Source organism: Haplochromis burtoni, unplaced genomic scaffold, assembly GCF_018398535.1.
Source record: "Haplochromis burtoni strain Fernald_Lab_line unplaced genomic scaffold, NCSU_Asbu1 Contig_134, whole genome shotgun sequence".
Taxonomy (NCBI): domain Eukaryota; kingdom Metazoa; phylum Chordata; class Actinopteri; order Cichliformes; family Cichlidae; genus Haplochromis; species Haplochromis burtoni.
In genome coordinates, this window is record NW_024582495.1 from 353,423 (window position 1) to 366,364 (window position 12,942).

The following is a 12,942-nucleotide window of genomic DNA, read 5'->3' on the forward strand; positions in this document are numbered from 1 at the left end:
GTGTTTAACAAAAAGATTGGGAGTGAAGTTTGGACACATCTGCGTATACTGCTGCCCTCTGGACCCAAATGAGCTGTGGAAAATTGATTATGAAATCGCTTTTTAAAATAATTGATTTGATCAAAGTCACATTATATGAACAAATATGTTTTATCCACAGCAGCATGAGTTGACAGTGCGTTTCGTTAAGTTCTGGTTTTCTGGGTCACGAATAGAGCAGTGTGAAGATCGATATCTCCCAGAGAGCTAAAAGAGTAACTTGAGTGTTTCCTGTCAGCAGAAATGACGGCCTCAGACTGAGTCACCAGAGGAGGTCTGAGCTGAGAGGAAGCTGCAGAGAAAGAGGAACTCGTACAGAAAGACAGGGTATGAATTGAAGGCAGCAAAAAGCAGAATCGAGACTGATTAAGATGATGAGCAGATAGAACTCAGCTGCTCCACCTTGGGGTGGTGGCTTTAATAATTAAGTAACAAAAACAGTACATGACCACCATGATGCATTCACAGGCCAGTTCTTACGTACCCTTTGCAGCAGCTCGTTAACAAATATCTAATCAGCCAATCAGCAACCCAATCCACTTAGGCATGTAGATGTGAGCACATCCACATGTCTAAATGAATGCGGCATGGTTGTTGGTGCCAGATGCGCTGGGCCGAGTATTTCAAAAACTGCTGATCCAGTACTTTCCCACACAAACATCTCCAGTGTTTAAAGAGATGGTCTGAAAAACTATCCAGTGAGCAGCAGTTCTCCAGGAGAAAATCCTAGAGGTCAAGCCTCTGAATCGTTTACATGTTCAATGGCAAACTTACACATTGAACATGGGTTCATTTCGGTTGATTTTCTGTTTCTCTCCATAAAAATTAGAGACTGTTCATTTCTTGGTATGTGAGCAAACTTACAGTTGTTGCCAAAAGTTTTAAGAATGACACAAATATTTGTTTTCACAAAGTTTGCTGCTTCCAATTTCATGATAGCAATTTGCAAATACTCCAGAGTGTTATAAAGAGTGATCAGATGAATTGCGAAGTCCGTCTTTGCCTTGACAGTGAACTAAATCCCCAAAAAACTGGCTGAGATCATTTCAATAATCTTGTCGTTAACTCAGGTGGAGATCATTATGTCATGCTGACCGGTTTAGAATACCAGACTGAAGGTGATGAAAGGAGGCTGATGTTTGAAATCATTGTTCTTCCTGTTAACCTTGGTTACCTGCAAAGAAACACAGCCATCATTGAATTGCATAAAAAAGGCTTCACGGGCAAGGATGGTTTTGCTACTAAGACTGCACCGAAATTGAAGTTCAGTTGAAATTGAAGTCCAACAAGCACCAGGACTGTCTCCTAAAGATGATTGGGCTGCGTGAGTGCCACCAGTGCAGACCTTGCTCAGGAAACGTAGCAGGCAGGTGTGAGTGCATCTGCATGCACAGTGAGACAAAGACTTTAGGAAGATGGCCTGGTGTCAAGAAGGGCCGCAAAGAAGCCACTCCTCGCAAATAAAATGTCAGGACAGATTGATATTCTGCAAAAAGTGCAGGAAGTGGACTGCTGAGGACTGGCGTAAAGTCATTTTATCTGATGAAGCCCCTTTCTGATTGTTTGGGGCATCTGGAAAAAGGATTATCTGGAGAGGAAAAGGTGAGCACCACCATCAGTCCTGTCTCATGCCAACAGTAAAGCATCCAGAGACCATTCATGTGTGGGGCTGCTTCTCGTCCAAGGGAGTTAGCTCACTCACAATTTGGCCAAAGAACACAGCCCTGAATAAAGAATGGAACCAAAACATCCTCTAACAGGAACATCTAACCATCCAAAAGCAGTTTGGTGAAGAACAATGCCTTATCCAGCATAATGGAGCACCGTGCCATAAGACCAAAGTGATAATTAAGTGGCTCGGGGAACAAAACATTCTGGCAAACTCAAAGCATTGATTATGAAAGAATGGGTTGCCATCGGTCAGGATTTGGCTCAGAAGTTGATTGAAAGCATGCCAGGGCAAACTGCAGAGGTCTTGGAAAAGAAGGGCCAACACTATAAATATTGACTCTTTGCATAAACATATCGATGAAAGCCTTTAAAACTTATATAGTGCTTGTAATTCTACTTCAAAACATTGCAGAAACAACTGACACAAAGATATAAAAACACTCAAGCAGCAAACTTTTTGAAAACCAATATTTGTGTCATTCTCAAAACCTTTGGCCACTACTGTACAAATTCAGTAAGGGATCAAATAATTATTTCCCGCACCATTTACACTGGGTAAGTTTGAGCCATTCATTTTTAGTTCAGACTGTTTATAAAAGGGTGAATGTAGCCGTCAGTGAAGTGTTTATGTCCTCACCATTTAGGTGTTCTGAAAGTAGACCTGTTGAGAGTGGATCTAAGAACCCCAGGGACACCGCACAAGATACTCTGCCAGCTTCTCTGCTTTATCACCCTTTTTGACTCTAAAAATAACCATAGTTTGCAAAATAAACCTCACTTTGCATTAAATATGACTTGAAAGCAGCGATTGAGAACATAAACTCAACAGAAAACTCACAGACTTCTATTTAACTGGAGTGTTTTTGGAAGCAGAAGCCCCCTGCTGGCCATTTAAAGGAATGCAGGTTAAAGGCACTTCTGCACTCCCTTAGCTTCTTAGACCCAGGACCATCATTTGTATACAGTTAATGCACTTTACACACACATATAAGCAATGTTTAAAAAAATTAAGGCGGACTCCGTATTCTTTTTGTGAATGCTATGAGACCTCTTTGAGCTTCTAGGGGACCCTGGTTAGGAAACATTAAGCTACTATGATGTGTTAGTAATTTATAATGTTACAGATTACAGTTTTACAGTTTTAAAATGTGAAACTTTTATTTGTAATATTTATTCTTCAGCTTTATTGTTTTTACTTTGTGTCGAGTAAACTATTTCTGTAGTTCTCCCACTTCTGTCTTTTAATAAATTACTAGATTTGTGGACGGACAAACCCAAAGTAGGCTACCCGCTGTAACCGAACAGCTCAGCTCCCTTTGATGGAGAGAAATCTCCGCTCAGACCGCTTAAAATCTCATTTTCCTATATGATCTCCGATGATTGAGGAGCGGCAATGATTCCCCCCCTCTGTCCCTCTCTCTCTCCTACTCTGGCCCTCCTCCCTGACTCCTTTCCCCTCCCTCCCTCTCTCCCACACGCATTCATAGTCTACAGACCGACAGGCTGGGCGACCCCCCTCCCCCCCTTCCATCATTTTCCCATCCCTTACTCGCTTCCCTACAACAAATATGGCCGCGAAATCTGACGGTGCACCCGTCTCTCTCCGAAACGCAATCCCACCCGAGTGCCCCTCCAGGTCGGACCCGCGGCCTCCCCAGCGCCGTCCCGACGAGCAGCGCTATACCCTCTCGGACTGCTGCTGGACGCTGTGCGCCCTTCTGGTGTTCTTCGCGGACGGGGCCTCAGACCTGTGGCTGGCCGCGGACTACTACCTAAGGAAGTACTACCCGCAGTTTGTACTGACTCTGGTCTTTGTGATAGTCCCGTCCGTGGTCGTGCAAGTGTTGAGCTTCCGATGGTTCGCCTACGATTTCTCGGAAACCGTGGAAAGCGGCACTGCCGCGGCCGCCGTGGTGGCAGCGTCGGAGCGCGACATCAGCACCAAGGACAGCGGCGAGCGGGGCGCTGGCCGCTCTGCCGCGGCCGGGGTGCTGCCAGGGCCGGGCACCGGGGGAGGAGCCCGGGGGTGCTGCAGAGTCTTCGTCTGGCTCTTCCAGGCTCTCATTCACATCTTTCAGCTGGCACAGGTCTGGAGGTAAGTCAGAATACTCAAAGCGTGATCTGAGCCGAGGGGAGACTACACATTGTGGCTGTGTGTGGGGGGGGGTCTTTCAAAGCACAGCATCACTCCCTGTAGTAATGAAACCTAATCATTCAGGAGGACTGCGCCCAAAATGCCAGAATATCTTTTTGTATTGTTTGACATCTTTCACGAGCATGGAAAGGCAGAATTAGACTCCACCCTTCCACTCCCCCAACCCCCTGGCTGGCTTCTAGGTCAATCATCTGTCTGAAAATCACCAACTCATCCACACCAATCGCCTTCAAATGAAGTAAAATGGGAGGAAAACAAGAAGGAAGAAAAATCCTCTTGTCTGTTCAGTAGGAGGAAGGAGCCTGACTGCTCAAGAAGAAGGATAATAGCCATAAATGTCAGGAGAGTTGCTTCACATTTACAGTGATACTTGCCTCTCTATCACTGTTTTGTGTATTTTTGGTTCCTACCTTGAGGCTCTGGCTCTTATGTTTGCAAAATCCATATTCTCAAACCTCCCAACAGTTTTTTCCCTTCGAGCCATGTTCATACCCAAACATGTTTAATTACTGGGCGCTAAAAACAAACTGGTGTACACTTTGGCATTGTTCTCAAATAGATGGCAGTAGGTCTGTAGGTCAGCTACTCAAGCAGTGATAGTGAGTCGGTGCTCAAGCTTGGAGTGCCCTGATAGGCTTTGACAGGTTTGAACTGCTGCCAGCCAGGAGGAGCCATTCATCTAAACTGTAGTAGGTGGACGGTTAGACAAAATTACATTCAAAGACAAGTTGTGTTTTGCAGACATGTCGGGCTGTTGTAGAAAGAAAGATGCAAATCAGTTGTTTGATTTATCCGTAGGCCTGCATAATCTCTGTCCTCTCTCGCTCTCGCTCTTCCTGCCTCTTTAGACAGCCCTATGGGTAATAACATATATTGATTCCTTATTTCCTCCTGGAGACTAGTGTGAGAGAGCGTGTCCTGGATCACATTAAAACATTGTGGCGGCACAGAATTACCGGTAATGCCATTAAAGCTGTGGTGCGTGCCCCGTTCACTGCCGTTCTGCTGCTGCTGCTCTCAGAGCAGCGTGTCTGCACATTAAGAGGATTACCGCTGTGTGTTTTACCCTCAGCTGTTAACTCAGGAATGAGCCGTCACTGATACACAATTAGTCAGGTGAACCGGGATCAATTTGGGCCGGCTACCAGAATTGAATGTCAGTGCGTTTGAGATGTGATACGGGCTCGTGTCACACACAGGGCGTGCGATGACACTGTTTGTGTGTGTGTGTGTGTGCGTCCTCTTGTGTGGCTGAGTCTTTGACCCTCGTTATTGCACATATGCTCTATTTTCCCAGTCTGTTCCATCCCAAGGCACGCTTTGTGTAGCAGGGACCAGAACAAAAAAAGGGTTACACAATCTCCCCTGTGGTTCAGTGGGCTTGTTGACATAGGGCTTCTCTGACCCTTCTCCCCGAGGCAATTACTGAGGCGATTATAGCATCAGTCCTCCGTGACAACCACCGGTGATTTTCCAACATGTAGATGCTCTGTAGCGATAATCGTTTACACTCTGTATATTTGCATAGTGCAAACACATTTGTGCAGAAATATGTGTGCTTTTCTGCAGCATCCTGTTTGGTACCTATACAAGGTCACTGCAGAACGAATGGAGGTGGGACTACATGTCAGCAAAAGCTCAAGAATTCAACAAAGGATTTGCAGCGAGCTCTTTTCTCCCTTCTAACCTTCAGCCTTGAAGGTTTTCTCTCCGCAGCTCCTCGTATTTTACTTTTTCTGAACTCCTTGGACTTATTTTATTTGAAGAGAGACTGGAGACAAGCTTCACACATTCCCCCCTCTGATGTCTGTACTAAAATTATAACCACAGAGCTGCTTAGTTCAGTTTCAGTTTAATCTAAATCCCAGTGGGGCAAGTAACCAGCTTTCTGGCAAGAAGTACTGACGGCTCCCAGAGTTTGGAATAATGAGTTATGACTTCTGAGAGTCTGTGTTTGATGTCCAAAAGTTTTTGAAGCACAGCATTAAAGCCTAATCTCCCTTTTCCATCTCACAAAAACTAATGCACCGCTGAAAGTTTCTGAAATATATCTGCCTCTGATACTCAGGTATGTCCACGCCTTGTATTTGGGCGTGCAGAGCCGCTGGCACGGAGACCCAGAGCGGCGTCACTACTATTGGCGCATGATGTTTGAGAGCGCTGATATCAGCATGCTTCGTCTTCTGGAGTCCTTTCTGAAGAGCGCCCCTCAGCTCGTGCTGCAGCTCACCATCATGATCCGGGCCAATCAGGTGCTGCCCCTCCAGGGTAAGTGCCCCCAAAACGACCAATCACCACAGCCATCATGCACATGATCACATCAGTCAGTCATGAGTCTGCAGCCCACACTGTACGCACGCTGTGAGCGATGAGTCACTTGAGCTCGCCTCAATCAGGCTCCCACTGAGATGAGGGAAGTGCATTTTCTTTCTGTGCTACATGGTGAGACAGTTAACTCACAGCCATTTCCATCCCATCTTACTCCTCTTGCCAAATCTCTGTCTCTCTTCCTCCCTCTTCTCCGCTCTCTCCCCAGGGCTTTCAGCTTCTGCCTCACTGATATCCCTCGCCTGGATGATCTCCTCCTACCAGAAAGTCCTGAGGGACTCCCGAGACGATAAGCTACCCATGACCTACAATGCAGTGATAGTTCAGATTCTGTGGCACTTATTTACCATCGGAGCTCGCACACTGGCGTTTGCCCTCTTTGCCTCCGTGTTCCAGCTTTACTTTGGCATCTTCATCGTGGCCCACTGGTGCATCATGACATTTTGGATCATTCAAGGCGAAACGGACTTCTGCATGTCCAAATGGGAGGAAATCATCTATAACATGATGGTGGGTATTGTCTATATCTTCTGCTGGTTCAGCGTCAGAGAGGGGCGCACCTGCTGCAGGATGCTCATCTACAGTCTCACTGTGTTTGTTGAGAATGTGGCGCTCACCACCTTCTGGTACCTGTACCGCAGCACTGGCGAGCGCCAGAGTACCTTAGACTTATACGCTGTCATGATGGTGTGCGTGGTGGCCAGCAGCTACGCTCTGGGCACCTTCTTCATGTTTGTGTATTACTGCCTGCTGCACCCTGACGGTGCAGTTTCAGGGTGTAGTTACATAGTGGAGAAGGAGGTGCCCGTGGAGGCTCTGGCCTCGCCAGCCTCCAGCCTCCCTCCTGACCTGGTAAGCAGCCCTCCCAGGACCCTTCAGAGAACTAAAGGGTCAGACAGAGAGCCGGGGATAGATGGGGATGTGTTTAAGGTGCGGCCACCTCGGGGAGCTCAGACCCCAGTGCCTCATCTCACACCCAGGACAGAGGGCCCCGTCATCCGGATAGACCTGCCCAGGAAGAAGTACCCCGCCTGGGACGCTCACTTCATCGACCGTCGGCTGCGTAAAACCATCCTGGTGCTCGAGAGTGCTGCCCCCGTTACACCGAGGATTCAGTACCGCTGCCTGAGCACTCCCAAAGAAGTGATGGAGTACGAAACCACCGTGTAATGCGCCGATGGTGCTGTGACTCAGCTTGTTCCTGTGTGGACATCCTGCCTTAAATAAAAATGGCAGGAGGATGACTCTCACTGAGTGGTCAGTTTTAGCTCCACACTTACTTAACGGCTCTCTGTTCTGGCCACAAACAGCCACATCAGGGGATGGAGTGTTGCGTGTTTACTTTCTACATGGGGCAAGATTCTGCGATATTGTCTGGTGACGGTGCATATTTTGGTTTCTGTATCATTTCTCAGGTCAGGATGTGTTACAGAAAGATATGGAAGGTAGAGAGGATCACAGGCAGGCAGAGAAGTGGAGCTGTTATCAGTCAGAGGCAGAAAGTCCTCCTCGGCGAAGGTGCTTCAGCAAATCCTCGTCAGGTGGTCGACAACAGAGACAAGCCTTCAACATGCATGATTATTTATGGCAGCTAAAACTCAAACATCACCGAGTGAGTAGGTAGACTCGCACTGCATTTTTAAACACCATCTTATGTACACGCAGCACAGGTAGTGGTCTCCCGAATCACAATTTTCCATAGCTATTCACTCATGTTGAAGGAGTCTCTGAAAATGCTGTTTCTAATCCGAAGGGCACATCAAAAGCAACATTTGAGTTGAATGTAAAAACAGTTGAAAATGTGATTATTTGTGACAAGGCTTTGAGCATTTTCATGCTGTTAGTGGGATTGTCATCATTCCTGTGACACTATATTTGTTTTTTGTTTTTAAGGTAAGCTATGTGCGTGTTTACAAGCAATCTGTTATTTTGGGGACATGCCATCACTATTATAACAAGATGCACCTTCCTCCAGAATGTGTATGTACTGAACACTGCATTTTACAGGACTCAACAGCTGTATTTTCATACTGCATCCACCTTCCACAACAAAAACAAAACAGGACAGATAATAATTTACATGTAAAATACTGTAAAATGAAGAAGTTGTTGCAGAGGGACAGCACTGTCTGTATTTGTACTGTATTCATATTTTGTTGTCTGAACAGTGTTTAAAAAATAGCTGCAGACTCCTAACAGAATAGCTTTGATATTACAGGCATGTAGTACTTTTGGTAGCCCTTTATTTTGCCAGTCTGTGATTTTCTAATAATTTCCTCAAAAGCTTTTTAGGACTAGTTTTGTAGTTTGGCACAAGCAGATTAATAACATCCAGAGAAATTTTAGTGAACATATTAAAGCACAGCATTAAAATCACTTGTCTAACTCCTCTTCGCAGATCTTTTGGGTCTTATAGGGTGTGGGGCATACCCCCTGTTAATTGGGTGTGTGTTGACACATCACTCTAGAGCACAATCCTATTAGGATCTGGGAAATTTGAATGCTGGCGTTCCTCCTAGGGCTGTTTATTGTGTTCCTTGAAAATGAGAAAGGCCATGTTTGGTGCATGGTACATAGTCTGGTTTGAGGAAATCACTGCTACAGTAGCAGAGATGTGAACAGAGGCAAACAGACTGTTGCCTCTGTTCACAAAACAGACTCCTTTTGCGCTGTGTTGTGAAAGCCTATTGGCCGAGAGTCTCCCAAAGAATTAATTCTGCTGACGACAATCAGAAAGTGATGACAAAGCTTTTTGGTGCCATTCGTGGGCAGCTGAGAATCTTCAGCTTCACTTTTATATAAAGAGGAAAGAAAGAGAGCGCTTGGAGAAAACTAAGCAAAATCACAGGACCCTTGTAAATTGTGGAAATATTGTACTTGTTACTTAAATCCAGAGTCGTTCTTCTTTTGTCTGTAAGGGGCAGATATTTGAAAAAGGGACTTTATTCTTTTGAGTAAAGCTCAAAGTTACATCCACGTGAATTCCAGTCCACCCGTTACAGTTTTTTACAGGTTTTTTTTGTATATATAATTCATTCATTCTACGCTAATTATTGTAAACAGTGTTTTTGTATTTGTAGACAAATTGCCAACAGCTTTACACGTTTTGTTGACCTCCTGAAGGTTTTGGATGCATTCTTGTAAACTGTGCATGTGGAGACCGAAAGAAGGACTGGGTTTGCAGTCAACTATCACCTGAAGAGGATTTAGCTTTTTAGAAGCTTTTATTTTAAAGTCACCTGCATAAAACAGTGATCAGTGCATGTAACTGGAACTCTTGGCCCAGATATCAGATATGAGTGAGCCCTTTTTTATTACAATTTACCCCAGTGTAATAGCAGTTTACAAATTCACCTAACAAATTAAAGCTTTCCAGTTCGGACCCTTGTGGTTGCGGGGCATCCAGCATATAAAATCTGCCAAATCAAACATGCAGCACTACCTCCTGTCACGACCCCGTGAATTAGGGAGCTGCTGAAAGTAGCACCACCCGAATTGAAATAATTGTTACAAATGGACTGTTCAGCACAGTCCATTTTTAACTATTAGTGACAAATTACACTGAATTAAAGTCATTTTACATGAATCTTTTGAGGAAATTATTTTTAATTAATGGACTTATAAAATAAAGTTTTACCTTCCTTTCTTTTATCAGGGTTGTTTTTCTATAGAATAGTCACACAGGAGAGATTTTCTGACTTTTGTGTGTGCTAGTGTGTGTGTGTGTGTGTGTGTGTGTGTGTGTGTGTGTGTGTGTGTGTGCGCGCGCGCAAGCTCACATACCAGCATGTGTATGGGTGTATGTGGGAGAGTCCTGCCGTGTCCATTTAAATAATTTGAAGCTGTGTCTATGACAGTTTTGTTGTAAACACCGTCCTTTAAGCTGGTTTTTCCCAGATGGCAGAAACAAAAGAGAAAAAAAAAGACCACAGAGCACCTTTACCACGCCTGCTGCAGTCAAAGAAAAAAAAAGCCAGAGAGGCTTTGATTATGGTGCTAACTCAATCCATCAATAACAACCACACAATGTACCATAAAATGAGTTTGTTGTGGCAGGAGTTGGGTGGGGCTGTACCTCAAACACAAAAGCTAGAATCTAAAAGCCTTAAGCTGGTCATGCCAGACTGTTGCTGTTCAGAGCAAGAAAAAAAAGATGGAACAAGAAGGTGGAGATGATTTCATGATGTTGTTGTTGCTAAAATAAAGAGCAGTGTGTTTACCTGACTATCTGTTATTATCTTTTTGCATAGATAGAGGGTGAATGACTGTAATGAGTCGGAACAACAGGCTAGATGTAGGCAAACAAACATTGATTTTAGTCAACCAAAACATGATGAAAGATAAAATTCTATCCATGTGCATGTTTCAACCTGCAGCATGTTGATAGAGGTTGATATTATCAAGACTCAAGACTTTTTTTTTTTTTTTTACATTGATTTAATACTTCAGTCTTACAGTTGGTGGTGAGAAGTTTACATACACTTGTCACGGGCATCAATGTCACGGTAGTTTGAATGAACTCTACTAAGAAAAAAGGTCAATTATTCAGCCAGACTTATGGCAGAAGCAGGTTACAAAAAGTATTGATCGATTTGCAACTTTCTAAGAGATATTTGATCAAATGTTAGTGGAGGTGAGTGCATAAATTGAACCTGTATGTTTACTTTTAAGCCTGTTTGGATTAGAGAAAACCTGTGCACCCAATTCTTGTTTTTTTAAGTCCTTATAGATGTAAGCTGTACAACCATTCCACTCTGAAGAAAAATCACTTTAAAGAAATCAGCAAAAGCCCCAAATTACCACAAAATTCATGCCCATGATAAGTGTATGCAAACTTCTGACCACAGCTGTAGATAGATACTTCAGAGGCAGATCGACAGATTGTTCTGATTAGATTGAGTCTTAATCCCATCTCTGCAGGGGATCAGTGGATTATCAGTACTGAAGTTGTCAGTACTACCCACATCTCCAAACATCAGCACAACACAATCTGCCCCCTCTTTGGCACGCTGCTTGCAGTGTAATTCCCTTAAATGGTGAAGGAAGGAAAGGACCTATTGATTGCTCCCACTCAGGAGATGGAAAAGCTTTCACACTTCAGTTTCTGTCTCGGAGAAACACTCACTACGAGACTATAAGTGTGGAACCAAAATGCAAATATTGTGCTAACCGTCCCATTAACTGTGATTGCTGCAGTACAATGAGATAACAAGCAGCCGAGCTGTCTTTGATCTCACAATTACAGTCTCACGCTCCCACTGACTTGTTCACAAATGCTAAATAGGTGCTGCTGTAATTTTCTCAAAAGCCAAACAATAGTGTGAAAATATCACTTCAACATTTATTTCTCCTAATGAGTCACAACTGTAAAATCACAGGCAACCATACAAAGACGAGGAATTTTTTTCACAGCTGTCAACGACATCCTGAGGAAAGCTATCTGGGGTGTGAACAAAATGAGGAGGAGGAGCGCTAAAGCGATGACAAGATCAACTGATATCTGATCTATCATAAATTAAAATTTAAAAAGTAAAGAAGAAATGGCAGAAACACCCTTCAACCATGTTACAAGCTTTAATGTTCAATAGTTTGTCCACCAGAGGGCACTGTGCAACTTGGTGCCATATGTTTAGAACACCACAAACACAAGAAACAGCTGATCTGGGCAGAGTGTAACTGAGTAATCCACGACTTGTGACAATAAAACAAAATTATTACATGGTTACCAGTTTTAAATGAAGTGTTAAAATGAACAATTTCCCCACAGCAACGGGGTTTGTCTCCACTACAGCCCCCTTTTTATTAGTACCTGGGTCAACTCGACACAGTTCACCACAGTTTTCGGGGTTTTCAATTAAGTCATAGTACCTGGTACCAGGTGCCTGTTTAGTACCTGCTTGGCTGGGGTTCCAAGCATACTGAGCAGGTACTAAAATGTGACATCATCAGACTCCATGCCACCGATTTGCTGATCAGTAGCAATGAGTCTTGAGAGGATCTAAAAAAAAATCAAAACCGCCATTTTTGAGGGAACAAGGGAAATGGCTACAAAAAACAAAGCCATGGTCCCCCGAGTCTAACAAAAACCACAGCTCGAGCAGCAGGCATATTCTTGCATCAACGTCCACCTTTGTTCTAGCATTCATGTCGCGTAATAATTATGGCACAGGATGCTCTGCAGCATTACTATGACGACAACCACACACACTAGGTGGTACTGGATTGTAATGAAAAACCAGTCGATCCGAGTTGAGTCGTGGCGATCTGTGGCGATACATGACCGATCTGTGCCGAGTCCATCCAAGTAGGTACTAATGGAAAAGGGGCTTATCGGGCTGGGGCTTTTCTTTGTGACTTTTGCATGTTTTCCCCATGTCACCCATTGTCTCTGGGTACTCCAGCCTTCTCCAAAAAACTTGCAGTTAGTGGGGTTAGGTGAATTGTCTTTCTGTATTAACTCTGCAACAGACAGTCAACTTGTCCAGGGGTCATCCAGCTAGGATAGACACCCCTGCAACCCTGAATTAGATAAGCATGAAAAAATGGTTAGGTTAGCAAGGACTCATAAATAATTACACGTAACATGTGTGTCAATAGAAAATTGTACTTAGTAGTCAGTATAATCTTTTAATGATATAAGTTTGCATATGGTAGAATACTGCATGTAATCATTAGTGTTTAGAAGTATATAGTTGGTGGCATATTGAAAGAATGTCTCATCCTAGGAGGTCTGTGACATTCCAGGGTGT

At 44.1% G+C, this 12,942-nt stretch overlaps 1 protein-coding gene across 1 annotated transcript; it reads left to right on the forward strand.

The window, feature by feature from the left end:
• Positions 1 to 86: 86 nt before the first annotated feature.
• Positions 87 to 10,418, forward strand: xkr5l (XK related 5-like). The gene is made up of 3 exons (XM_005930632.3): positions 87 to 3,805; positions 5,934 to 6,133; positions 6,402 to 10,418. The coding sequence occupies exons 1-3, from the start codon at positions 3,279 to 3,281 to the stop codon at positions 7,361 to 7,363; spliced, it is 1,689 nt and encodes a 562-aa protein (XP_005930694.1). The 5' UTR covers positions 87 to 3,278; the 3' UTR covers positions 7,364 to 10,418.
• Positions 10,419 to 12,942: the final 2,524 nt, after the last annotated feature.

Bases quoted from the DNA above. Each gene is read 5' to 3' on its own strand.
- xkr5l (XM_005930632.3), top strand. From the start codon at position 3,279: ATGGCCGCGAAATCTGACGGTGCACCCGTCTCTCTCCGAAACGCAATC. The intron at 3,806-5,933 runs GTAAGTCAGAAT...TCTGATACTCAG, and splicing joins CAGCTGGCACAGGTCTGGAG to GTATGTCCACGCCTTGTATT. The intron at 6,134-6,401 runs GTAAGTGCCCCC...CTCTCTCCCCAG, and splicing joins TCAGGTGCTGCCCCTCCAGG to GGCTTTCAGCTTCTGCCTCA.